The sequence below is a fragment of the Artibeus jamaicensis genome, unplaced genomic scaffold (genome assembly GCF_021234435.1).
Source record: "Artibeus jamaicensis isolate MK-2021 breed Jamaican fruit bat unplaced genomic scaffold, CSHL_Jam_final contig_477, whole genome shotgun sequence".
Lineage (NCBI taxonomy): Eukaryota > Metazoa > Chordata > Mammalia > Chiroptera > Phyllostomidae > Artibeus > Artibeus jamaicensis.
Genome location: NW_026521854.1, coordinates 7,059,119 through 7,085,973, shown reverse-complemented (window position 1 = coordinate 7,085,973; position 26,855 = coordinate 7,059,119). Strand labels below are relative to the sequence as shown.

The 26,855-nt window shown below is 55.9% G+C and overlaps 1 protein-coding gene across 3 annotated transcripts; it reads right to left on the bottom strand.

The window, feature by feature from the left end:
- Positions 1-1,151: 1,151 nt before the first annotated feature.
- PDE4C (phosphodiesterase 4C) lies at positions 1,152-26,443 on the bottom strand. Of its 3 annotated transcripts, none has more exons than XM_037142035.2 (17): positions 26,300-26,443; positions 25,316-25,376; positions 20,368-20,573; positions 9,706-9,897; positions 9,104-9,140; positions 8,939-9,012; positions 8,729-8,781; positions 8,261-8,373; positions 8,090-8,183; positions 7,485-7,648; positions 7,187-7,285; positions 6,613-6,777; positions 6,434-6,533; positions 5,645-5,799; positions 3,988-4,110; positions 3,555-3,737; positions 1,152-3,039 (listed from the first exon to the last, which is right to left on the bottom strand). In XM_037142035.2, the coding sequence occupies exons 2-17, from the start codon at positions 25,355-25,357 to the stop codon at positions 2,638-2,640; spliced, it is 2,202 nt and encodes a 733-aa protein (XP_036997930.2). In that variant the 5' UTR covers positions 25,358-25,376; positions 26,300-26,443; the 3' UTR covers positions 1,152-2,637. The 3 variants fall into 3 exon arrangements, with proteins under 3 accessions (XP_036997930.2, XP_053524153.1, XP_036997932.2); XM_053668178.1 differs by lacking the exon at positions 26,300-26,443 and adding an exon at positions 25,723-25,765; XM_037142037.2 differs by lacking the exons at positions 20,368-20,573; positions 25,316-25,376; positions 26,300-26,443 and adding an exon at positions 12,601-12,747.
- Positions 26,444-26,855: the final 412 nt, after the last annotated feature.

The following is a 26,855-nucleotide window of genomic DNA, read 5'->3' as shown; positions in this document are numbered from 1 at the left end:
CCAGAGGCCACCCCCTCAATCCACACAAGCCCCCCCAGCGCCCTAGAAGTGCAGAATGTCCCTTCCACTCTGCTTGTATTTGGTAAATCTGTTTTACCTAAAGGTAACATTTTGCCCCTTTCCCCTAGTTCACCTATAAAAGTATCACAGACCCACTTCAGAGAATTGGGAAAATTCAGAAAAAAAAATCTACAATCAAATCCCAGCTCTGGGGGGGGCTCCAGGTGTGGCTGGTTCACGCAGTGGAAGTGAAGACTTGCATGCCTCTTGGTTCGCTGATCTCCCTGCATCAGGCTTCATACCTGGGTGGCACTCGGAAACACCAGGTTCTTTTCCCCAGGGGAGAACCCCACAACAATGTGCACCAGCTTGTCCCAGAGAAATTTGTATTTTAACATAGAAATGACACTAGGTCTTTATTGCTAATAGTCAGCATTCAGCTCTGAAATTAGGGATGATTGAATGGGGAGGCTGCATACTCCAGAAGGGTCCCCTGCATGGGCAGGGGAGACAGAGCTGGATGGGAGAAGAGCCCCAAACCCTCCCAAGTCCCACCCTACTCAGAGCATGGCTCAGGACACACTTTCCTCAAACGTTACCTGTTCTTGCAATTATGGGACCCTCACAAAGAGCCCACTTCATCTGTGAAATGACGAAGGCTTCAGGAAGTTAAGGGACTCACTTGTTCAAGTTGGCAAAGTCCATCTTTGGGGACACTGAGGATGGTGCAGTGGGCCTGGCCCAGACATCCTGAAATCTTGATCTGGAGTGCATGGTGGACGTGGATCAAAGAATCCCCCAGAGCTTCCACCAGCACCAGCCTAGGGTGAGGAATCAGGGAGGACCTCCCAGAGAAGGGGTTGCTGAGTTGAGACCCAAAGAGTGAGGATGAGGAGGAAAAGAAGCATTCCAGGTGCTGTGCAGACCATGTGCAAAGGTCCTGAGGTGGGACCATGCTTAGAGTATGGGTAGAGTGTAATCAGTAGGGGGAGTGGGAGAGATGCCTGTAGCTCAAACTGAAGGGGAATATATGAATGTTCTTACAAGTGGGTGAAGAAAAATCCACGGGGAAATAAGGTAAAATGCTGGAAGCAGATGGTTTATGGATGAGGTTATAATTGAATTTTATTTTCTTCTTTATGTTTCCATTATTTCCAAATTATTTACTATGAATACATATTACTTATAAGTAAATGGGAAGGAGAAAAATTATAAATAATTATCCCCTAAATCTATGTCTTTTAAAGATCTGAAAGGAAATGCATCAAGTTCATGACCCAGATGACGTTTAATTCTCCCTGTGGAATTCCATAGTAATTATGATGATGATGAATTACTGGAATCATTTAGTAATGAAGCCAGCTGTTTCATAAGCCAGAGGCTGCTGTGAGGACCTGTGTCATGCATAAATTTTCAGGCACGCTGGGAGGGAGGCAAATTGGGGTGTGGAATACTGAGCCCTCCAGATACAGGAACTAAACCTGGTACTTGAACACAGAGCTACCTCCTCTTCTCCCTCCCAGCAAAGCCCCGCCAGCCCCAGGCTGAGCTCCAAGAAGGGAAATGCGGAAGGTGCGGCTGGCCAGGAAGACTCCCAAAATTTGCTGCGTCTTTGGCCGCCAGGGGGCGCCGCTGGCCAATATCCAGGGCCCAGCTGCAAGGCCTTGAGCAGGCAACAGGACCTCTCTGTGCCTCAGTGTCCCCATCCATGAAGTGGACATGATACTAGTTTAGGGTAATAGGGTTTATTTAACCCCAGAGAAACATTAAATGACCAAAATTTCTAAGATATTTCAGGGTGATCACAAACATTACCCCTCAACCAATGTTTATCCAAATGCTAGGATTAGGCTATAGAGGGAAAACTGGCCCTAGGGGGAGTCTGGGACACCCTCAGAATCAGGAAGGGTATTGTGTGTGTTGCAGGAAACTCTGTGCTTTTGTTGCTGTTCTATAAGAGGAAGAATGTGAAGGGATACTGGCAGGGTGTGTCCTGGGGCCAGAAAGAACAGGTGCACCCAGAGACACTGCTGAAGACAGAAATTACAACTACTTAAAGCAATACTTGACATACAAGTAGCAACAGGCCACATCAGTCTTCAGAGATGTCCCCACACAGAGTGCTCTCTTTGTTGCCCCCCTTACCAGCCCCCTCCTGAGCTCCAGGACCAGAGTTGAGACTGGGCAAAGTGTTGGTGCCACGCATTTCCCCATTCAAGGTCCTGATCTGCAGGGAGCTTCCCAGAAGATGAAAGGGAGGTGCCAGTGGAAGGCCTCTCCTTGGAGCTGACTTCTCACCCCCTTGCTCAGGGCTACCCCAGAGGCACATAATGGGCATAAGCCTGGCACACAATAGGTGCCCAGTCCATATCTGATAAAGAGTGAAAGAATAAGCTCTGGATGTGGCTGAAGAGTGACCGTTGGAGAAGTTGAGCCTGACCCAGCCCCAGTTTCAGAGCTGACTCTGAAGGACAGCTCTCTTTACAGAGTGGGAGATCAGGGTGGACCCAAGCCAGATGCCTTTGATATGACCCTGAAACTTGCCTATAACTAAAAGCTTGGTTGTCTCTCCGAATATGTAAAGAAGGCCAGGCCTGGGACCTCCTCCTGGAAAGTCGACCCACTCATTAGGGACCACTAGGTTCCAAAGGACTCAGATGCCACATTGCCCTCATGGTCCACACAGGGCTTGCCCACGGTCCTCTGGTTGTCTAGGCACAAGGCCTCAGGGTCTGTGCTGGCCTCAGGAGACAGGAGCTCAGTGTCAGGTAACTCTGAGGCCTCCTGAGCCAGCATGCTCTCCCCCTCCTCTTCCTCCTCTTCCTCCTCCTCTTCTGCCTCCTCCAGAGTTAGCTCAAACTGGAATCTATCATGGCCGCCCTGCTCAGGGATGGTGGCATCCACGGGGCTACGGGGGATCTTGCTCTGGTACCACTCGCGGTTGTCCTCCAGTGTGTCCAGAAGGTCTTGTGCATCGGGATGTACCAGGTCAGCCCATGTCTCCCACAGTGGGTGGGCAATGTAGTCAATAAAACCCACCTGTAGGACGAGACAGGGTTGTGGGGGAGAGGCAGCGTGCTGTGAGTTGCCATGGAACCTAGACCCAGTCCAGCCTCCAGGCCTTTGCCTAGGTTGTTCTTTCTCCCTGGAATGTCATTTTCCAACTCCTACTCATTCTTCAAAACCCTCTTCAAACAACCTCTCCTGTAGGAAGCCCCCCTTGCCCCTCTGGGCTGCCCCAACCCCTAAGTCTTTCCTTCCACCCCAGCCCTGACCCGTCAGGGCCCTCAGACTAAGAGCCCCTCCAGGTCCCCTAAGCCTACGCCACTCAGAACAGACATTTTCCAATCCCATGCCTGCAAATCCCTCTCCCTGCAACCCAGAGAGAAGGTGCCCCAGGCTGACCCCATGCAGCCCAGGGCAGACCATGGCCTTGGGCCACACTCCCTCATTGACTAGTCTGGGGTCAAGCCAGAACTCCTGGGGTGGGCTCAGCCACTCCTTTCCCTCCCCCATACCACGTGTCCTCCATCTTAACCCAGTTGCCCTCAGACCTGAGACTTCTCCACTGAGGCAGTGTGTTTGTCACACATGGGGCTGATGTCTAGGCCCGCCTCTCGCTCACGGTCGCCCTGCTGGAAGAACTCAGCCATGATGCGGTCCGTCCACTGGCGGTACAGGGGCAGTGGCTTGGTGGGGTTGCTGAGGTCTGCACAGTGCACCAGGTTCTGCAAGACCTGGGGAGATCGAGGCTTGGGAGGGCTCGGGCCAGGCCACCCCCAGGCCCAGTTAATCCCTACTGCTGTGGACTCGTCCTTCTTACAGGTGGGGAAACTGAGGCCCGGGAGGGAAAGGAGCAGCTAAGGCATGGTCACGTGAGTCTCAGTGCCTCTGTTTTTTCAAGCTTGGTGCACAGTCAACACTTAAAAATGCAAGCTAAATGAGAGGCATGGAAGCCAAAGCCCCGAGGTCTGCCTAGCTACACACCTGGATACGGTCAGAATAGTTGTCCAGCAGCAGGACACCCAGGCTGGTCACCTTCTTGGTCTCCACCATGGTCTTGAGGTCAGCCAGGAGGTTCATGTGTTTGGACATGTCAGTGGCCAGCACCTGGGGGCCGGCGAGGGGAGAACGGCCGGTATGAACATTGCCCCCTCCCCACCCCTTACTCCCAGACATCATATCCCCTCGGATGCTCAGCCCTCCGAGCTTTGGTGTCTGCATCTGTAAAATGGGGGGACATAATGGCATTGGCTGCACACCCAGCCCACAAGAGAAGACGAATCAACGGTCCCATCTCTGAGCTCATTGGGCTCATGGGGCGCATCCCACATGTTAGAGATTAAATATAGGCCCTCGCTAGTATGGCTCAGTGGATTGAGTGCCAGCCTGAAAACCAAAGAGTTGCCAGTTTGATTCCCAGTCAGGGCACATGCCTGGGTTGCAGGCCAGGTCCCTGGTGAGGGGTGTGCGAGAGGCAACCACACATTGATGTTTATTTCCCTCTCACTCTCTCTCCCTTCTCCTCTCTCTAAAAATAAATAAATAAAATATATTTTTAAAAAGATTAAATATAGAGGTTGAGGTGAGAAGTACTTAAGGTTAGCAGTGAGGACCAGCCCAGGACATGGCCTGTGCAAAGGCCCTGGGGCTGGATGAGCTGAGGAACATAGAGGAAGCAGTTATGGCCAGAGCAAATGCGGTTGGCAGGAGCAGAGAGGACCTGCAGTGAGGACTGGGGGACTTATCCAGAGGGCCATGGAAGCCACAGGTTAACTTGAAGCCAGAGGTGACGTGACTTGATGCTCCCCAAATCTCCCTGTGACCACTGTGTGCCTGGGAGGGCTGTTTTCAGCAGTTTGGAAGGCAGTTCAGTCCCAAACACAGCTGTTTAAAAATCAAGTTTGCTGGACTCATGTGACTCCAGCCCAGGAGTAACCTGCACCAGGCTTCTCTGAGGATCAGACAAAAGTCTCAAAACTTCTTCCCAAACCTGCAGTCTGCCCCCAAATGATGCCCACTACCCAGGGCCTCCACTCTGTCTCACTGAACTTTGAATTTCTCATTACTGGGAGACTTGGTTTCCTCTGAGCCCTCCCCACATGCAACTCCCTCTGCTGGGGACGCTCCTCCCAGCCCACCCTCCCCACTCGGCAGGCCCCAGCTTCAGTGTTCCGTCCTGGGGAAGCCCTCCCTGACCTTGAGCATCCCCCCCTCACAGCTCTGCTCAGGGATCCCCGTGCTATGGTTTCCACCCACGTGCCCATCTCCCCACAAACTGGAATCCCCAAAAGGCCAGAACTGCCTTGGTCATTGTACAGTGCAAGCACACAATAGGTGCTCAATAAATGTTTGGAAAAATGAATGAATGAGGCATAAGATCCCAACACTTACTGGTGCTTCCCAATCTAGAAAATATCAAATGGCAAACTAAAGGCTCAGAAAAAGTTGCACCAGAAACCCCAAAAGCTCAGTTTCCACATCACTCACGTGTGAACCATGGCCAGGACCGAGGCCCTGCTCATCCCATCCTATCCATTTTATAGACCAGGAAGCTCAGGTTTAGAGCAGAGATAGGCCCAGGTTCAACTGAACCCCCAACCCAGCCAAGATCACCCCACCCCATCCATTGCTGTAGCCTCACCATGTCGATGACCATTCTGCGCAGACTCAGCCACTGCTTGGTGCTGAGGTTCTGGAAGATGTTGCAGTTCTCTGCCTGCAGCAGCTTGAAGCCCACGGCCAGGTGGTGGTTTTCCAGCACAGAGGTGTCATTGTACATAAGCGCAAGCTCCGAGTCTGTGCGGAAAGCAGAGAGCCTCAAGATCCGCCAACCACCCCGCCTCACCAAAAGGCAGGTTTGATGAACTGTTGGCAAACTCCTACTCATGCATTGAAGCTTCAACTCTAATGCCCCCTCCTCCAGGCAGCCTTCTACGACCCTGTCTCTCCCTCTGGCCATGCTCTGACTCCACAGGGTTGGGGACATCTGTGTTCTGCTCTGCCTCCTCGAGACTGGAGTCTCCGTAAGGACTTGGTGTGGCAGGAGACGGTGTGTGCCAAGTGTTGGCTGAATGAGCAACAGAGTCTTTGTGTAGTTAGACTCTGGGATCCTCCAGTGAAAGCGCTCTGCTCTCATCCTCAGTTCTTCAGGGATGTACGCAAGAGGTACCCGTAACTGTTCATTGACTGAGTTTTTCAGATACCTTAAAGGACCCCAAACTTTAAAATCACAGTGGGCCCAGATCAGCTCTGCCACATTTGTTATTCCCCCATTTATTGAGTGTCTACGATGCACCTGAACTCGCTCTGAGTACCTAAGGGAAAGAAGATTGCCACAGCCATTTCACAAACAGGGACACCAAGTTCAAAGCAGGGATGGGACCACCAGAGACTGTATGACTGACAAGTGGAAGCAAGACTCCTGACTCACTGGTGTTAATGAGAAACTGGTTGGAGACTCCAGGATGGTCCACATCATGGATGGTGCTTGCAAAGATGGCAGCCAGGACTTCCAGGTCTGTGAACACGGCCTGAGCAGACATGGGCATAAGAGGTGAGGGGCGCGCTCTCTGCACCCTGCGCCCACCCAGCCTGCTCGTAGGGCCGTACCTCAAGTGCAGGCATGGCCAGCATCACATGTGTGGACTGGGCCACATCGGCGGCATGCAGGCTGTTGTGGTAGGCCACATCAGCATGGTAGTGACCCTCCAGCGTCAGCAGGTAGGTGACAAGCGTGTCCACTGGGATCTGGAATGTCTTGAGCAGGTCACGTTTCTGGTTCATCACAGGCCCCCAGTTAGGACTTTACCCTCCAGGCAGCAGAACACTCTGCTCCTACACTCTGTTCTCTCCTACTGGACTTCTCTCCGTCTCTCAAATGCTCCATCTTCCAGGATGTCCTCAATTTTGAACTCACTTGGTCTCTGTCCTTCCTCTCTGGTCTATCCCTGACCCCCACAGCAGTTCCCTCCAGACTGGGTCTCTTCAGGCCTGGGCTCAGGGCTGAGGCTTGTTGATAATCAGCAATGAACTATTCAACCTAGTGAACTCCTATTCATCCATCAATGTCCTGTTCAAATATCTCACTTAGGGGTGCTAGGGAGGAGTCTGTCCCCTGAGGTCTTGAAGTAGAGAGAGGTGAGAGAAACCCAGGGGTACTAGAAGCCAAGGGCATGGGAGGTACCTGAAAGATGCTGAATATGATGGCTGTGAGGGGCCGGTTCCCGCTCAGCTCTGCCACCTTGAACACATCAAGCCCCCACTTATCGGTGTCTTCCAGTTCCTAAAATGTGAAGAACTGGAGCTTGACCCCAGCCCACCTTCCCCAAACTCTAGCCCTACGACACCCTCCCCCAGGCCCCGGATCTTATATTTAGCCCCACTAGCCCAGTATCCAAATGGGCAAACCAAAGCTCAAGATGAGGCATCCAAACAGAGCTGGGACTCTAGCCTGGGCCTCGGCCTTCTGATTGGGAACCCACCTTGGCCAGTTGCCCCTCCTGGTCAGTCTGGACCCCCAAGCGTGGGATGGTGGCTGTGGAGAGGCTGGCATTGTGGGGGAGCTCATGCAGGCCGCTGATCTGGGACATTGGCCTCGGGGGCTCCGTGAGGGTCCCCCTGGGTAACTCCACCTCAGTCTGCTGGTCTGGAGGGAGGGCAGGGTGGGACTCAGAGAGAGAAGCTAATTCACCTGCTAGGGTTGTCCTACCTAACCTTTACCTGGATCAAAGTGAGCTCAGAGCAAAGTCCCTATATGGCCTAGAGCCACCCCTGTTTTCATGGCTGCCTCAGTGACCTTTGATGGACATGGCCCTTGAGAGCCTGGGGTGCAATGCTTTTCCCCAAACAGCCCAATGTCCTTTCTGTCTCCCAAGCTGGAGACCCAGCTGTCTGGTCTCCTCTGTTTCCTTCCTGGTTCAATCCATAGCTTGAATGTCCCCGTCCTCCTGGCCGTCTTCACCCATGCGGCTCAGGGTGTCCGTGGCTGGCTCTGCCTTCCACAGACTGTCTGTAATGGCAGTCTTTCTCTTCTTCCTTCTTCCTACCTCTGTGTGTTGCCCAGGCAGGGACAAGCCCCACAGCTCACCCAGGAAGGTCCGGGAGATGTACTCTGACACCTGGGTCCCAGATCGGCTGGTTTCAGACAGGTGCGTCAACTCCCGATTCAGCATCCGCTTGAACTGCAGGGGAAGTTGGGGACAGTGGTGAGGGGCACTGTGGGCAGGGGCAAGCAAACTCAGCCCTCCGGCTGCCTTACCTTGGTGGAGGCCATCTCCCCCACCGAGTGTCGGGTCTGCAGGGTCTCCAGCTGGTCCAGACACCAGTCCAGCTCGTCCAATGTCTCCAAAGCCAGCTTCTGCCCGGTGTCCTCTGGGGGCTGAGCTGTCAGGGACCTGCTCCACCCCCACTCGAGGACCCCACACCCTTTATGCCTCCATCTCTACGTCTGGACCCTAGAGCCCTTCCCAATGGGGCCACTCGGGACCCCAGGATTTGAGTTGCACGTATATCCCCAAGTGGCTGTATGACTATGGGCAGGCCCCTGCCCCTCTCTGGGCCTCAGCCTCCCCATCTGTAATATGGGTGTGGTAGACTCCATCCCTGAGGGTGTTTTGACAGTTAAAATGAAAATGGCCTAAAAGACTCATGGACTGGGGAGGTGACCAAGGAGAAGAAATTGACAGTGGCCCCACAGTGGGAGGAAGGGTAGGAGCAGGCACATTACCTGTCAGTGGAGGGGGCTGACTGCCAGATGGGGGGTTCCCGACCGATGCCTGCCTGCAGTACAGTTTGCTCAGGGGTGGCTTGCCTCACCCCTGTGACCCTGACCCCACCCAACCCACCCTATCTGCCAGACCCTGGCCCCATCCCCTCCTCCCAGCCCTGCCCTGTCATCCTCTCTGCCAGGCCCGGCTCCACCCCTCTCCCCGTGTACTTGGCTGCCCTGAGGCCTTGCAGGTGGGCTATCGCTGCGACATTTCTCCGAACTGTCCGAAGACTGGCCAGGACCTGTCGGGAGGGGGACAGTCAGCCTCGGAAATGGAGGGGTCGACTTAGCCTGCTTGGTTCCTGCAGGGAGAGGGGAGAAATGGACACTCACCTGGGCAAAGGGTGTCACAATCATGTCTTCTCCGTGTCTGTGGGGAGACGGGACATCAGAAAGGGCAGTTAGGGGGATCTCCTGCGTGTCCCCATCTTCCAGCTTTTGTCCGCACTGCGCCCTCAGGTAAGCATGCATTTCCTTTGACTCCTCCTTCCCGTGCCCTATTGGTGCCCGGGCTCCCCTTACCTGACTCTTCCTTGAAACCCACCACGGCCTCTCCGACCATTCACTCACTTTATCCCCACCTTACACATGGGGAAACTGAGTCCCAGGGGCAGCAGGGGTCTTAGAGGCATGATGATATTATTTTATTTTCCTTTTTATTATGGCTACCAGGAAGTTTGAATCAATGCATTTTTTCAGTTGCTACTAATTGTCCTTAATGTTTCTGGATTCCCACCCAACCCCACCCTAAAGTCAAACACAGATCATTGGATATCATTCTGGGCAAGCTCAACTGAATAAGTGGCTGCTTGGCAAACTCCTACTTAAACTTCATAGCCCCATTCGAATGGCCCCTTCAAGGAGGTGTGCTGAATGGAGGAATAAAAGAAGGAGGAAGAGAGGAGGAGGTGTCATCCCACCAGCCTCAGACTCACAGGTCGCTGGCCACAGAGGAGTTCCGGGACATGGCCTTAGGCGAGAGTTCATAGTCGCTGTCGGACCGGTACAGGAAGGACTCGCGCCGTTGGCTGTGCTGGGCAGAGGTCTGGATGCCCTGGCCAAGACCAGGCCCAACCTGGGGGTCCAGGGCACTTCTCCCACATGAGAGAGCATTTTCCAGGTCAAAGCTAGAAGTAGAGGAGGCATGGTCAGAGCAGACCTGTCTTTTCACGTCATCACTGGACCAGACACCAGTGGGCCACGGTGGGCCATGAAGGAGTAGCCTACAGTTTGTTCACCTGACTCACAATCACACCTACTCAGGTACCCAGCACCCCTCCTGCCTTGGTCTCCACGTCTGTACCTACAGCCTTCCTGCTAGAGCCAATCTGGACTCCAGGACGTGAGTTTCAGATCTGTTCCCAAATGTCTGTGTGATCATGGGTAGGTCTCAACCTTTCTCTGGACTTTGACCACCCTGTCTCTAATACAGGCTGGCAGAGTCTCCCCCAGGGCGCTTTTAGGGAGCTATGGCGGAGCACCTGAGGACACCTGGGCGTCCGCATTACTAAGGAGGAAGCTGAGGTCCGGGTCGCACGGTTACTGGAAAAGATTTTCTGGGCTCTCTTTTCTCGAGGGTCTTGGGTTCCTGCCTAGATCCTGCCATTTCCGAGGTACCCCAGAGCCGGGAGAGGCCCAGCACCCAGTCAGCTTTGGCCATGCCCTGGCTCACCTGCCCCACCCCCACCCCGGTCAGCCTCAATCCCTCTAGGCCCAGCCCCAGTCTCGTCGACCACGCCCCCAGGTCCTCTACTCTCCTGCTTCATTTTCGCCCGAAGGTTCTGCCCATTCTCTTCCACCTTCGGGCTTCTGCACGGGCTGTGCTTTCCCCGTAACACCTCCTGCTTGAGCAATCTCCGAGTCCTCCCTCCCAGTGCTCTCAGCCCTGTTCTTCCTTCCTGCCACCCTCTGGGTAACGGGGAATTCGTGCTCATCCCCTTGGGGTCAGGGGTCAGAGAAAGAGTGGGAGGGGGCGTGGGTCAGAACAGAGGTTCTGGCGGGAGAGTTAGCAGCCGGGGAGAGGGGCTGCCTGTGGATCACAGGCTTTGAGAGCAGGCTGGCAGGAGACAGGGAAACACCGCCCACGACTTGGGGCTTCTGGCCAAGGGCCAGTGTCCACCTGATCCCCCGCCAAGTCACACATCCGGAATTCGGCAGGATTCTGTCCGTTTCAGCTGGTTTCGGGCCGCATCGGTCAAGCAGGGCCAGGTTTGGCTAAGTTCTACTGGGCCGGATCCAGCCGAGTTCGGTGGAGGGAGTTCTTTCTGACTTGGCTACGTCCGAGCGCGCTCGGGAAGGTTCGGACACTTTCGGGCCATTCGGCTCTGCCCGGCCTCACTCGGGTGAATTCGGGCGGGCTTGGCCTTGTCCCGCCTCGCCGCTGGTTCGGCTTCCGCCGCGCCTACAGAAGCGGTTCCCACGCGTGTGTTCGAGCCCCTTCCCCGCGACGTCGCGGAGATGGCTGGGGCTTCTTAACCCTAACCTGCTTAGCAAAGGGAGCGGGGGCGGGCGGGAGACGCTCTCAGGGCCACTGGCGGCTGGTAAACTAACGCGCCCTCCAAGGGGGAGGCCTGGGGGTGGCGAACCCTCCCCTCCTCGCATCTCCGCAAAGGTTCTGGGAAAGCGCACCCACGGAAAACTAGGAAAACTGAAGCTAGGAGAGGCCAACAGGGCTCCGGGTTCGAATTCAGGGAGCCGGCGCGCAGGGTTAAGGGCCGGCCGCAGCTGGGGAAGCTGTTTTTCTTTCTGCTCTAAATTTAGCTGGGAGCGGCGGGGCCGGGGTGTGGTTCCAGGACGGGGGCGCCCGCGGCTGGGTCGTCCCGACTGTGGGAACCGCGCGTCTTCCATGGCCAGACAGGTAAACCGAGGCAGGGGCTTCGCAGGGACCCGCGGTCCTCCAGCCTCGCCTTCTGGGACCCGAGGGCGCCGGGGACGACCCTCCGGAGTTCCTTAGCAGGCGTCTGGTGGGCGCCCTGGGGACGCTCTCGGGAAGCTGGGACCCCCTGCCGGGTCTCAATGACGCCATCAGGGACCGTGGCCACGGCGGCACTCACCCCTGCCAGCTGTCACTGGCCATGTGACTTTGGAGAAGGGACCTCCAGTCTGAGCCGCCAAGTGCCAAATTATCAAGGGAGTGTGAGTGCAGCCCAAACCGGGCACCAGGTACCAGACACAGTCGCGCCCACAGGCCAGGTTTCCGACCCTAGCCTTGCCCCCACACGCGACGAATTCACAGTCGCGTCCTGAAGGATTCGAACCCAGGATTCGAACCCAGAGAGGTCACCACCAGCCCTCGGAGGACACCGCCGAGCCGCCCTGCGCGGGTTCGCTCAGCCTGGGGCGGCAGCTCCTCGCTTGCTACGGGTGCCCTGCCTCGAAGGGCCCCATAAAATCAGATCTTCCTCCAGGGACGCTGAGGGTTTCATGTGAAGCCCCCAGACCCTCTCGACGCCGGCACCGGGAGGGATGAAGGGTAGCAGACCAAGGGGAGGAGTGACCCTCTTTTCTCTTCTCACCCTTGAGACAGGCCGCTTGCCCAGGTGGGAGGGTCAGGAGGGACCGTGAGCCTGAGCCCACCCTGCTCTGGGCCGCACAGCTGGAGAGGGACAGCCGGCTGGTCCCCACACCCCCGCCAGCCTCATCCCCGGCTTGCGTCCAAGCAGCAGGTGGAGGGACACAGACAGGACAGGGGGAGACAGATACGAGAAGGGGCGGGAGGGGCAGCGTGTGCGTGCCCTGACCCCTAATCCGGCCCCAGCTGTCCATAACTGTGTCCTTCCCACCTCCGGCCTGGTGGTTCCGGTGACCCCTTCACCCTCCTCTCGCCTCACCACAGCGGATGGGCCACGGTGAAGCGCCGCTGCAGGCGGATGCTCTGGTTCACCAGGAGCTTCCTGAAGAGCCCTGGGGAGCCGCGTGGGGAGTCCCGGGGAGAGCCGGGCCCAGAAGCCGGGGCAGGCGCCGGGGCACCCTGCATCTCCGCGACAGCTTGGAGGCAGGACGGATCCCGGCGGTGGAACCTTTTCTGGACAGCTGCGGGGGCGGGGCCGGCGGAGAGGGGGCAGAAGGAGCACTGCCCCGCCCCACCACTGGACCATTCGGGGAGGCCCCTACCGGGACAAACGAGGAAACTGAGGCATGGAGCTGGGTGCCACTCTCTGCTCTCCCTCTATGGGGGTGGTCCCGTGGGGCCCAGAACCCAGATCTTGTGCCACTTTCCTCTGCCAACATGTCTCAGATTAGTGCAGCTCTCCGGCCTGAGTTGGCTGAAAAGAGCGAGCTGCAGAAGTCAGAAAAGGAAGCACCCTCCGTTATGGGCAGAGCACTGGAGGCACGAGTTTGCCGAGGGGCTGCCCCGATCCCACACAGTGCCTCCACTCCCACTCTGCCCATTTTCCAGGTGGAGAAGCTGAGGCCTGGAACCACCAAGGGGCTGCCCAGAATCAACAAACCCTTACTCCTTTGCCAGGTGAGGAAACTGAGGCATAGAGAGAAGTGGTAACAAACATAAAGTTTTCTGTCAGGGCAGGGGGGCTCAAAACCAGCTTCTCTCCCAGCCCTCCCCCACAAGTCCCCACATGACCCCCACCTGCTCTGACACATCCCAGGCCCTGTCTCTGGATCCTTTCCGCTCTCTTGCTGTCTCCACTGGACAAACATCCGCACTCCATTCCAGCCAGATCTTCTGTTCTGTGAAACATCAACGGCCTCCCCCCCGTCCCCCAACCCCTGCTCCAGGAAGGACCCCAGGGGCCTGGAAAGGGAGCCGCCACCTTCAGTGTCTGGGGGAGTTCAGGGCTCTATACCAGGCGTTCTACCCTCAGAATACTGGGGTTGGTAGCTCTGCCCCGGACTTCAGGACAGGAAACCAAGTGTCAGAGCAGGTCACACTCAGCAGGACTCCGAGTGCCCACATCACAGACAGAGGCCACTGAGGTCCGGGGAGGCTGGGCCTCTCAGCAGAGGCCTCCTAGAAACTCTGAGCCCAGTTGTGCCCCTGCCATGGGATGACACTCCCCCAGTGCCTGGGCCTTGCCCCTGGGGATACGGTGCTGGTTGTGGGGCACCCCTGGGGAAATGTGAGATACAGCTTGGGGCTGTCAGGGCTTCAGTGGGGGGGGGGGCTGGGGCACCACAGTGAGAAGACCCAGGCCTTCTCCTGACCACACTATTGTCTGCACCGTGCAGATGAGAAAAATGGAGGTTTGGAGAGGGGTCATGCTGGGGACTGGAGGACAAGGAGTCTCAAGGGTCTGGTTGGGAACCTCCTCCTGCCCCCAAGGCCCTACAACCAGACACCTGGTGGGAACCAGACTCACTGTCCCCAAGACAAAAATACCATCTGTAGCTGCTGTGGCTGCACCTAATTATAGCCGGTCCCCAGGGGACAGAGGCTGCCAGGATTGGTCCGGTGGAGACGCTGGGGCCAGGGTCCCTCTGAGTAGCCTTGGCACCACCCCAGCCCCATGGGAGGGGCTGGTAATAGTCCTGTGTCCCCAAGGAGAAACTGAGGCACAGAAGGATTCAGTCCCTCCCCTGAAGTCACAGACATGAAAGGGAAGGTTAAGACTAAATGCATCAATACAAACAGCACTTCCTGCTTGTCTGGCTTTGAGCCAAGGGCTGTGCATGTAAAAGTCACTTCATTTTCAGAGCAGCCGTCAAAAGTGAGGAATATTATGTTCATTTTGGGGCTGGGGAAACTGAGGCACAAAGATGTTCAGTGGCTGGGGCCACACAGCCACGCAGGCTGCCCAGCCTGTGTCTTGTCCCCACTTCATGCTTAATTGGCCCCAGGCCCTCTGAAGTTTCAGGGGCTCCTCTGATATTACCGTTTTATCGATAGTTTAATATTAATGTTTCATTAGTATATTTAACCTTAAATACTTTATTAACAGTTTTTACAGCAATGTGTTATTAATAACTTTTGGGATGGAAAAACTGAGCTGCAAAACTGAAACTCAGCATTGGAATCTGGCCTGCTTGACCCTGAGTGGCCCCAAACCATGCAGAGTAGGGGACAGAGGCTGTAGGAGGGTAGACCCCCATCCTCAGGGACTTTGTCCCTGTGTGCTGCGTGTGCTCTGAGGAGGTTCCTGGCAGCCTCTGGTGCCCTTAGCACATCCCTGTCTCCATTCCTATTTGAGTATCCCTGCCCTGGGCAGGCACTTTTCTCTTCTGCCACCAGGCAGCCCCAAGGAGATGGCATGTGGGTGCTGTTGTGCCCAGTTGACAAACTGGAGAGGAGAAATGACTTCTCCAAGTCCCCCTGGGGAGTCTAGACAGAGAGAGGAGAGTGGGAACTGCGTCAGGCATGTAGATGCTCACATGAGTTTGATCGCACTCTCCTCTGCTCCAGACCCTCCTGCGGCTCCTCACTGCCCTCTCCTATGGACCCGCGGACCCACAGACCCACAGACCCCACTCCTCTCTGGAGGCCCTGTGATGCCTGACCCCCGCTGGCTTCCCCACATCCTCGGCTCACTCTCTTCCAGCTTCAGCCCTCCCCTTGCTGCTCCCTGAACGAGCCAGGCTCATTTTCACCACATGCGCTTCCCTGAACATTCCCCCTGCTCACTCGTCATCTTTCAGGTCGCAGCTGGAGCATCACCCCCTCCAGAAAGTCCTCCCTGACTAGCTGGGTAAATATTCTCCAAGCAGCCTTCTCTCACGGGGATAATTTCACGTTTACTGTCATGGTTATTTGATTTGCTTCTGCCTTGCCCACCAACCCCTCAACGGTAGGACCAAATTTGCCTTGCTCCCAGCTGTTCCCTGATGACCTGACATTCAGTAGGTTCTCATTAATGCTTGGGAAATGAGTAGGGAGCCTCTCTTCCCACCACTCAGCCACATTGACCTGTATGCAGCTCCTCGTATACATGATCCTCTTGAGTCTGAAGCTGTCCACAGTCTGTTCCATCTAATTGGCATACCCTTCCCTGAACTCCCTCTGGCTGATTTTCTTCATCCTTCAGGTTAAGCTTACATGCCACCTCTTCCAAGCAGTCCTTTACACCCCAACCCCCAGAGCTGGGTCAGAAGCCTTCTCTCTCCAGCCGGTATGAGTCTTTCTCCACCATCAGCTGTGAGCACCTGCTTGCCTATAGCTGTGTCCCTGGTACAGAGCCTGGCACATAGTAGATAGCTAATCAATGTTTGCTGAACAAGATGCTAGGACCCTCCCAGATCCAAGGTGATCTACCTGAGGCGGTGGGGAAGAGCTGTAGTGGGGGACCAGGCCACCACACAGAAAGTTAACAAAGTGCAGAAAGCACAGATGTGTGTTTCCATTTCACTGATACTCTCTGCCTGCTGGGGAGCACCCAGCAGATTGGCCTTGAACCCAGATGGCCTTGAACCTAAGAGCTGAGCCTCTCTCTCCACATCGGCACATATATTCAGGGACAGGATGTGCAAGTGCACACTTGCGGGGACACACTCCTTCCAGAACCTTCCAGAACCCAGGGGCTCTCCTCCTAGACTCGCCCAAACCCAGTCTCTGTTTGTTCTCTCATGACGATGGAAAATCATGAGTCACTGGAGGTGGGGCAAGAGGAGCTGAGCGTGGGAGGGGAGGTGGGGCAAGGAGCCGGCTGGGCCACTGGGGAACGACTCCAGCCCTTCTGGCCCACGGAGCCCAGCTGCTTCAGGCACCTCCCAGCGCTGCTAGAAAGCCAGGCTGGGGCGGGGGTGGGGGTATGCCACGCTTATTAATCAAGAAGCCAGGAGCCCCAGGAGGTCCATGGACCAAGATGGGAGAAAATAGAGATCTAGAGAGAAAAATGACCCCCAAGGTCACCAGCCTGACCTCAAGCCCAGGACTCTAGATCCGGCCTGCTCTGGTTCCCCCTGCCACCCAAGGAGGGCCTGGGGCTCCTGGACCCTGCTCCTGGACCGTCCACCCTGGTCCAGCAGCTGGAGACCCCCATGTCTGGCCCCCTCAGGGCCCATGTTTCACCTGCTGTTCCTCCCCGTCTCTCAGGGTCCCACTCCTCTTTCACATGAGGCAGGAGGAGCAGCCCTTCTCCACTTCATCCCCCCATCTCCACCTCATCTTTTCTTAACGGAAGAAACGTCCTGTACTCAGGCTCCCCAAGAGGCTTCCCCTCCTGCCTCCAGGGCCAGGGGGCGGGGTGCAGGGGGGGTTTGGTGGCAGGACGAGCCAAAGAGGAAGCTCCTCCCCCCAGGGCTGAGGACAGCCCAACCTGGCCCTCTCAGAGCCTCACGGTGGCTACAACCCCACAAACGCCTGAGGACACTCCAGGGTCTGGAGGACCTCAACTAGGTTAGAGCAAGGACAGTCACGCCGGTCCACACACCCACAACGACACGAGGGGGAACACACGCAGGGAGGCACACAACTGGTGTACATACAACCAAGCACATCCGGTCACCCAGAGAGACGCAGCTGGCTGGGGACATTCACGCAGCAGGTCGGGGCACACACAAGGTCACAACCGCTCAGACTCACGCACACACTTAGATGCAACAGCACCCGGCACACTGGGCACACACACCCATAAACAATCACCACACCACCACCTCCAGCCTCACGCCCACGTAAAAACAGCCTTTTCCTCTAAAGCACTGGCCTCAGACAAACAGTGGAGGCGTCCGCCCCTGGAGAAGCAAAGACCCTCCCCCACTACCACCGACCCCTTGCACCCCCTCCCCCACGCCTCTGGAGGACCCTGCCCCCGCCCACCTACCGCCTGTGGAAGGAGGTGGGCCAGGAACGCCGGGACTTCTCGAGCCCCGGCCGCGGGCCCTGGTCCGGCTCGCTGTGGCCCGCGGACTTGTCCGGGTCGGAGTGGAATCGCTGCTGGATGCGGATGGGGCGCCGCGGCTGCCGCCACAGGTGCTTCGGGAATCTGGCTAAGCCTTGGAGGCTGAGAGCGCGGTTCCGCTCGCCGGGTGCCTCCGCCCCTTCTTGGACCCCGGGGGTCTCCATGCGCCAGAGGAGGGAAGCAGGGAGAGGAGGGTGCGGGAGCCGTCCCTGAACCAGGAGTGTCAGTGTCCGCACCCCGGTCGGGCCGGGGCCGGGGGTGGGGTCTGGTGGGGTGGGGGGAGGTGACAGAGAGGAGCTGTCCGCGCCAGCGGTGGTGAGCCGGTGAAGGTAGAAAAACAGGGGCTCAAGGTGGGGCTGACACCGAGGAGCCGTCCGTGCCCAGTGGTGCGGAGGGATAGCGGAGGTTGGGGGAGTGGAAAACTTGAGCGTGGGAGTTGGACACAGGTGCTGGGGAGACCCCCAGCAACGAGGATGGTCTGTCGTTTCCTCTAGTGCTGAACGAAGAAAGTCAGGACATGGGCTTGGAGTGGAGAAGACAGAAATTGTCCTCCCGGCTGCTGCCGAATGGAGAGCAGAGAGACAGAGGCTTGGGAGACCCCCGGCGCCAGGGCACTGTCCCTTCTTTCGGTGTTGGAAGGGAAGAAGGTAATAGATTCGCGGTGGATGAGACAGCGAGTTGCTGTCCTCGACCTGTCGGTGCTGAAGTCAGGGCAGGGAAACGGGTTCCCGAGCACCTCCAGACTAGGGCGCCATCCGCTCAGTAGGTGCTGAAAGCTGAACAGCGGCGGGTCCTCCACCCTCCCCAGTGACGAGAGCAAGAAGGAGTCGAAGCAGAGTAAAGAACTCTGGTCTTCAGAGGCAGGCACAAATGGCCGTCTCTCCACCAAGCTCAGGAAGGTAGGCTTAGCAGTTCAGCCCCAGGTGGGGTGTCTTTGGAGTCCTAAAACCTTCCACCCACAGAGGGTAAGGATCCTGGAAGGACAGAGAAACTTGCATGCCTGTGGTGGGCATGCAGAAGCTGCCTCTGGACAGGGATGCCAACAGTGAGAATGGGTGGAAAAGGGCACCTTTTGTAGCCACACTAATACCCAGAGCCTCAGCAGAAATGGCAGGATCTCATTTGCCCTGTGACACGCCGCAGGCCCCACGTCACAGGCCTGCCCCTTCCTCCCCCAGTTCTAGGAACTCGAAGCGCAGTCCACCAGGCATCCTAATCTCAAGGGCACTTTCCTGGGAAGTGGCAAAGGGAGGGTGAGGATATGTTCCATCATGGTTAACAGAAGTAGACAAGCAGTGTAAGTTCTAGGCTCCGGTAGGGAGGCCTTTGAGGCCACTTGGTGCAGAAAATGTGAGAACAGGAGAGCCCTGTTTTTTTCCTAGGACCCAGGGGATATTTTAAGGATATTTCCCATGGAGAGTCTACCCTCTACTCCAGTCGCATCCCCAGGTTGGAGAAGTGGAAAATGTTCGGGCCAGAGAGCCAGACAGGCAGAGCTCAAGCCTCAGTACTGCTAAGTCTTGCTGGGTGGGCGATGAAAAGCAAATGAACCCTCTCTGTCCTTCACTTTCATGGCTCAGTCCCTGGCCTCCTTTTCAGTCCCCTGGCCCCCAAAACTGACAGTGAGGGACAACTTGGCCCACTGGTGGGGACATGTGTTCTGCTGCTGGCCAGCTGTCATTTCCCCTCCCCAAACCTGTTTTTTGTTCTAGGAAGTGGCGATAATGATGGTGTCCCCGCATCTTGGCATCATTGCAAGGATGAAAATGTTGTCACATATAAAGGGTCAAAGACCAGGAGCTGTTCACACCAATCACCCCTCTCTCCTACCCTCTGCTGGTGTCCACCAAGGCTTGGTGTGGCCGCTTCATAACCGGAATCTGCCTACTTCTCTCCAGCCCATGGCTCCCACCATCTCCTTCCCAGAACTGCCTCTGTGCTGGGCTCCTGCCGCTTCCACCCCTGCCCCTGACAGTTCTCCCCAAAGCAGCCAGAGAGAATTTTTTAAAAATGCCAACCGTATCAATTCACTCTATTGAAAACCCACCCATGTCTCCTCATTACAGCTCATGAGGTCTTGTGTGGTCCAACCCCTGCCCACCTCTCCCAGCTCCCCTCCCACTCTCCAGCCACACTGATCTGTATTCAGTTCCTCAGGTACCTGATCCTCCTGAGTCTGAGGCTCTGCACAATCTGTCCCTCCTGACTGGTGTACCCGTCCTTGTGCTCCTCCTGGATGAGGCAGGCCTCTTCATCCTTTAAGCCACCACTTCATCCTTAAATGCCATTTCTTCAAAGCGTCCTTTCTTACCCTCTACCCACCCCCCAATGCTGGGTCAGAAGCCTCCTCTGGGTTCCATGGCACCCTCATTTCTCCCTTTGGTATTGATCTGTCTCCGCCATCAGCCTGTGAGCATCTGCTTGCCTATAGCTGTGTCTTCAGTGCAGAGCCTGGCACATAGTAGCTGCTTAATAAATGCTTTATGAACAAGTTAAAAAACAGGTCCAGCTAGCCCTGGATGGTGTAGCTTAGTGGATGGAGCATGGGCTGTGAATCAAAGAGTTGTTGGTTCAATTCCCGGTCAGGACACATGCCTGGGTTGCGGGCCAGGTCCCCAGTGGGGGCCACATGAGAGGCAACCACACACTGATGTTTCTCTCCCTCTCTTTCTCCCTCCCTTCCCCTCTTTCTAAAAATAAATAAATAAATAATATTTTTTAAAGACTTTAAAAGAAAAAAAAATCCAGCTAGACGAGGCACTCTCCTCTCCTGGGATTGGCTCCCACAGTCCCCATCTGCCTCCTCACCTTCCTGAAGACGAACCATGGCTTTGCTCTGTCCCTCGAGCCCCAATGGTGAACACCACAGAGGCGCTGGGCTCAGTTTCCCCAGAGGGCCCAAGGCGGCTCGACAGCGGGGGCAGCAACGGGGTCCCTGAGAAACGTCTCCGGATGACACCACTGCTGAGGGGACTCACGGGGCCCGAGCCGGAATCCACAGACTCTCGGACATGCTAGGGAGACAGTGACAAGACACGAGTGAGTTTCTGAGCCTGGGACCTTCATGGTGCCCTGGGGACCGTGGGGCTCTGAGATTCCTTCACCCAGACACTTGGACTGGCCCTGAAAACTGTACCTCAGTCCTACTTTCCCCCTGAGTTAATTGATTTCTAAGCCTCAGTTTTCTCATCTATAAAATGGGGGGATGGACCCCAACCTTGCAAAATGCGAACGGTGCCTTGTCCACAGTAGGCATGACAGCAACGTTTATTTTTAATCAATTAATACAAAGTATATTAATTATGTATTACATTATATACCACATACTATTTGTTATGCTAATGGACACTTTAATGGTATTCATGACTTATATTATTTATTAAAATGTAAAAATAAAACATGCACCTTGACTAGTGTGGCTCAATTGGTCGGGCATCATCCCACAAATGGTAAAGTCGCTGGTTGACTCCCAGTCAGGGCACATGCCTGGGTTGCAGGCCAGGTCCCTGGCTGGGGTGTGCGTGAGAGGCAATGATCAATGTTTCTCTCCCTGCCTTCCCTCTATTTCTCCCTGCCTTCCCCTCGCTCTAAACATAAATAAATAAAATCTTTTAAAATATTTTAAAATATAAATACATAAAACATGCAGGAAGTAAACAAGCACCAATAGTGAACCCATCTTGCACACTCATTTCACATAGGAGCTGTTCTATGGACCCCTTGGGGATCAGCTCATGAGTGTACAATGAAACAATTTTATACCATTGTCTTTATATTACAAATAAAGAAGCTCAGTCTCAAAGCATTAGTAACTTGCCCAAGGTTGCAGTTGATAAATAAATGGTAGAGCTGTGGCTGGCGTGGCTCAGTGGGCTGAGCACCAGCCTGCAAACTGAAGGTCGCTGGTTTGATTCCCAGTCAGAGCACAAGCCTGGATTGTGGACCAGGTCCCCAGCTGGGGCATGTGAGAGAAGTAACCAATCCATATTTCTCTCCCTCTTTCTCTCTCCCTTCCACCCCCCGCCCGAAAAATAAATGAAATCTTTTTGATAAAATGATGGAGGTAGAATTCTGGATTCTGAGCCTCAGTTCATTTCTTGAAGGAAGGACTGAAAAGGAGAAATTAAATGAGGCGTTGTTTGCAAGCATGCTCTTGAGTAAACACTTGAGACATTTAAAAACCAAACAGAATCAGGTTGAATTGAGTCAGGAGTGTAAGCTCCCAACCCAACAGATGGGGAGTGAGTTCGATTCATGATGCGTGGTCTAGGGCCAGCATGCCTCAGTTTCCCCATTCGTGAAGGTGGGGATGAAAACAGTACCAATTCCTCTGGGTCGTTGGTGATAAAAGGACAGGGGGCCACGATTCCCAGGCTGGGAACTGTCCGCGGTGCTGACCCCCGGGAGTGACACCGAAAGCACCCAGAGAACGGGGAGTGTGCTAGGGGTCGAAGAAGCACACGCGGACGCAGGAGATGTGGAGCTCAAAAGGGCGGCCTTTTCCTTCTCTGTCCCCGAGCCGCGCCAGTGAGTCCGTCTCCGCCATCCGACCACACATTCAGATTTGAAAACTGAGGTCCAGACCACCAGGCTGATAAAAGCCAGCGCCAGGGCCAGGGGAGCGGGAAAGAAGCTGAGAGGCGTGCGCGTCAGTTCCCGCCTCGGAGCCCTGGCAGGTGCGGGAAAACCACACTGCTCTTTTTCTCCTCTTACTCCCATGTCGCAGAGGAGGGTGCTGATGTTCAGAGGGAAACGACCGGCTGAGGGGCACACAGTGGAGGGCTGCTTAGCTCTCCACCCCCACCTCGTCGCACAGGTTCGATCTTTCTAGGACCCAGAATTCCTGGCCGTTCCCATTTGAGCACAACCGACCGTCCCCACCCTCTCCCACAGGCACCCGAATTCAGATGCAGAAATCTAAGTAATCAATATGTGGCCTCCCCCAGGAAGGAAGGGAGGGTCCCAGCAGCTGGGAGGTTGTTCTGGGAAAGCAGAGGGTGGGGTGAGTGCGGGCAGCAGGCCTCTCCCATGACTGACAGGAAACCCACTAATGTCAGTGTCCCCATTTTCTGCTTGGGGAAACTGAGCCCCAGCTGGGAAAACCATTTGCCCACATTCATGTTCATTTATTTACTCAGCAGATATGAAAAACGGTTCCCATAGTGCTGGGAAAAAAATGAGGCCATGGAAGGATCTAAAAAGACATGAAGGTGTAGTACCACTCAGGTGTAGTTAGGGGCCTCTCCGAGGCGGTAACTCAGCTGAGACTTGAAAGAGGAGAAGGAGCCGCCCAGGAGCGAGCTTGGGAGACAGCAGCCCAGGCAGGAGGAGCAGCACAGGCGCGGGCCCTGAGGTGGGAACAAGCTGGCAGGCTGGGGGGAGACAAGGGGGGGGCAGGAGTTGATGCAGGGCTTCAGGGGTGGGTGAGGAATTGGGAATTAATTCTGGGAGTGGATTGAAAGCTTCTGAGGGATGCGATTTACTTTATGCTTTTAAGAAGCCTCTTGTGCTTGCCTCAGGGAGTAGGGACTTTTGGGGGCAGGGCCGAGGCTGGGCAGCAAATGGTGGGACATGGACCAGTGTAGGGCCTGTGAGTGAACTTGGGATGTTTTGCAGGCTGAGAGATGGAGCATGCCTGTAGGATGATCAAGGGTATCCACGAGTTACTAGTGTTAATAATGGGTTACTAGTCACTTTCCAGTTAACGAGTAGTCACAGTCACCCGAATAGGGAATATCTGAGGAGGAGCACCAATATCTGGGCCAATTCAGATTTGGTGTGAGTCTCATGTGACCCCACCCCCACCCCAAGGAGAGCAATGGAGGAAGTCAGATGTTTGGGGGGCAGCTGGTTTGGGGGTGAAGCAGACAAGACAGACCCTGAGGGGAAGGGTCGACAGCACCTGCCATGGGTTTGATGAGGAGGTGCTCCCCACAGCTCCCAGGATCCAGCCTGCTGTCCCTCCCTCCCTTGAAGCTGGGTGAGGCGAGAACGGGGCATCTCAGAGCTTCAGGCTGAGAAGGGGAGGGGCCTTCTGGCGTAGCAGCTGCAGCATTCACCAGTCTGCCTCTCCAGAATAATTGCTTTCCTGGTTGAGAGGCTGGAGTGAGGACCAAAGGCCTGGGGGGTGGGGAGGGGAGCCTGAGTGGGGAAGGGCTTGGAAAGAGGCTGAGAGGCTGCCTTTTGATTTGTCCACCCTGGAGACTCTGATACGTGCTGGCCCTGGCTGCAACCCCACCCCACATCCTGCCTCTAAAATGAACCCTATATCTGTCCCTTGCCTGCTCCAGTGGCTCCCAGCGACCCTGGAACAAAATCCACACCCCTGCCAGCAGTCCCTGAGGCCCTTCATGCACTGGTTCCTGCCCCCCCACCCTCCACCCCTCCACCCCTCCACCCCCACCCCCACCCCTGCTTTTCTCCATCTTCTCTCACTCCACGTGCCCCAGCCTCACCCCAGCCTGCTCCTTACACCTGCCCCAGGACCTTTGCAGGAGCTGTGCCCTCTGCAGGGAATATCCGACCCCAGCTCTCCCCAAGGCTGGCTGCTTGTTTTCATTCATTCTTCAGCTCAGTCGTCACCTCCTTAGAGCCCTTCCAGCCCAATCTGCACAGCCTCATTTACATTTGCCCTCCCTACATCTTGTTTTTCATCTCAATTCAACACCTGTCTCCCCAGCACTAGGCCAGGCACACAGCAGGCGCTCCGTGTGCAAAGGGAGTGACTGGTGCTGTCAACCGAATGTCTGGGGGAGTGCCAGCAGGTCCCCACTTTGCAGAGGAGGAAGGTGTGGCTCAGAGATGGAGTGTGGATAAATGTGTTAATGTGTGTGGGACTTTGCCTGCTGGCTCATCCTGACCTTTCTCAAGCCACACAGTTTTCACCCATTTTTTTTTTTTTTTTTTTTTTACCCAAGGAGAGTCCTGGGACCTGGCTGGTGTAGCTCAGTGGATTGAGCTCAGGCCTGCAAACCAAACAACTGCGGTTCAATTCCCAGTCAGGGCACATGCCTGAGTTGCAGGCCAGTTCCCAGCAGGGGACGCGCAAGAGGCAACCATACATTGATATTTCTCTCCCTCTGTCCCTCTCTCCTTCCCTTCCCCTCTAAAGATAAATAAATAAAATCTTTTTAAAAAAGAAAGAAAATAGTCCTGGAGAGGTCACCAGCCACTCAGGTGTTGGCGACCAGCCTGAGACCCAAACCCACCTCCTGCTGGACGAGCTCACTGCCGAAATCCTGCTCACTGGCCTTTTTAAAAAATCCTCACCCAACGCTATGTCCATTGATTTGAAGGAGAGGAAGGGAAGGTGGAGAGAGAGAAAAACATCGATGTGAAAGAGAAACGATGACTTTCCTCCCACGTGCGCTCCAAGCTCCAAATGAGAACCGAGCCCACAACCTTTTGGTGTCGAGACGACCCAGCTGACCAGGGCTCACTACTGCCTTTTAACACTGCTTTGGTTTCCCACATGGGCTCGTTAGCCCTGCCCCAAAGGTGTGGTCTCCCCTTTTGGAAAATCAATAATCTTGCTTCCGGACCCACAGGGTCCCTGCTTCTTCTGCCCTGCTGGCCCCTTGCTCCCAAAAGCAGTGGCTGCAGACACTTGGATTGAGTCTCAGGCTTCTAGTGCCTTCTCTGGGTCTTGGTTTCCCAACCTGTGAGTGGATCTCCAGACAGCTCTGGGTATTTCCAAGTAGGGGAGCACTGGGCACCCCTCCCCACGGCCCACATAAGGCCACCCCCCACCACTCACCTCACTCAGCAGGAAGGAGAGCGCTGTTCGGCTGCGCCTCATGCCGCAGGTGTCTCCGAACCTGGGGAGATGGATGTGAAACCCCCAGGCCCCAGGAGTCCGACCACACCCCCACAGACGGGGATATCACTCCCACACGCTGCGCCTTCCCCCGGAGCCCAGAGATGCTTGGCGGAGACCTGGTCCCAGCACAGGGGCCCATGTGGGACACCCCATGAACCTCTCTGCAGGGGCCTGCATCCAGAAACAGGGGCTGGGTGCCTGCAAGCCCCTCCTCACTCCCTGCTGGGTCTCTCTCTCGAAGAGGTCCCCGGGCCCTGGGTCCCATACAGGAGATGTTTAGTTCCCAGACTGGCTCTGAAGGCTTGGAGACCTGAGCCCACCACCTGAGAACGCCCCAGACTCACAAAAGCTCTGCGAGGCCCGGGCAGGCTTGGCACTCACTGCCACCGCTGAGTCCTGTGACGGACCAGGGCGCAGGGTGAGGGAGGACTGTGTGTGCCCAAGGGGGCGGTCCGGGTTCCCCCAGCAGATTCCCTTAACTGTCTGAGCACCTGGTGTGGGGGAGGAGGACACTCCTCCACACCACCCTTAGGACTGAGCCGGGAGGTGGGGGGCTGAGTGACCAGGAGGACAGGAGAATGTCGCAAAGATGGTTATAAGAGAGAGAGAGTGGCCAGGAGGGTGACCAAGTGTGTGTGGGGGGAGGGGACAGGGTAGGTGGGTGTTAAGTTTCATTGTGCTGTGTTTGTTTACGAGAAAAGGAGGGAAATGGAAACAAAGCCAGAGAGGAAAAGCGGAGACAGATTTTGACAGAGATGGAGAGAGGGGGTGGGAAAGGCAGAGAGAGACAAAGACGGAGACAGAGTGAGAGCGAGAGAAAGGGAGAGGAAAGAGGCAGATGCGGGCAGAGAGACGGGGAGAGCGGGGAGGGGGACAGGGACACAGAGGCGCGACTCTGACGTAGGAGCGGGAGGGTTTTACCAGCCTGAGGTTAAGACACTGCTCCACGGCAGAGCTCTCAGGGTGCGGGGGCGGCTCTGGGGGGGCCCTGGCCACGCCGTGCTGCCCCAGGCAGACCGACGATCCCCTCTGGTCAGTCACACATCCACAACAGTGGGGGCTAGAGCTGCAGCTGAAACCTGGGCCCCCAGGAAAGATGACGAGGGGACACGCCCTGGGAAGGGAGCTCCTGGGAGACTCCCGCCTCCTGAGCAGCTTGAGTTAATGTTTCACCAGAACTGCCACCTGCTGCCCCCAAGAATCACTAGAGCATGACCTTCCCTCCGGGGGCTTTTTCTCAATGTGCTGGTGACCTTGACTCCTGCCTCCCGGACCACTCTTGTCACAGCAGGGTAAACTCAGCCCTGAGGGGGCGGCTCCAGACCCCAGACATGGCCAAGGGGCAGGGGGCTTCCAAGTCCCTGTTGGAGAAGCCGGGTGCTCCCAGTGAGAAGGGGAGTAGGCAGCAGGAAGAGTTCATTGACCTTCGAGGGTCCCTGGCCCCAGCCTGCCCCTCTGGGACTTAGTTTTCCCTCCT

Coding starts and splice junctions, on each gene's coding strand:
- PDE4C (XM_037142035.2), bottom strand. CDS start 25,357: ATGAGGCGCAGCCGAACAGCGCTCTCCTTCCTGCTGAGTGAG. Junction 9,898..20,367: donor CATGGTTCGTCTTCAGGAAG/GTGAGGAGGCAG, acceptor CTCTACTTCTAG/CTTTGACCTGGAAAATGCTC. Junction 6,778..7,186: donor TCATATTCAGCATCTTTCAG/GTACCTCCCATG, acceptor GTGATGAACCAG/AAACGTGACCTGCTCAAGAC.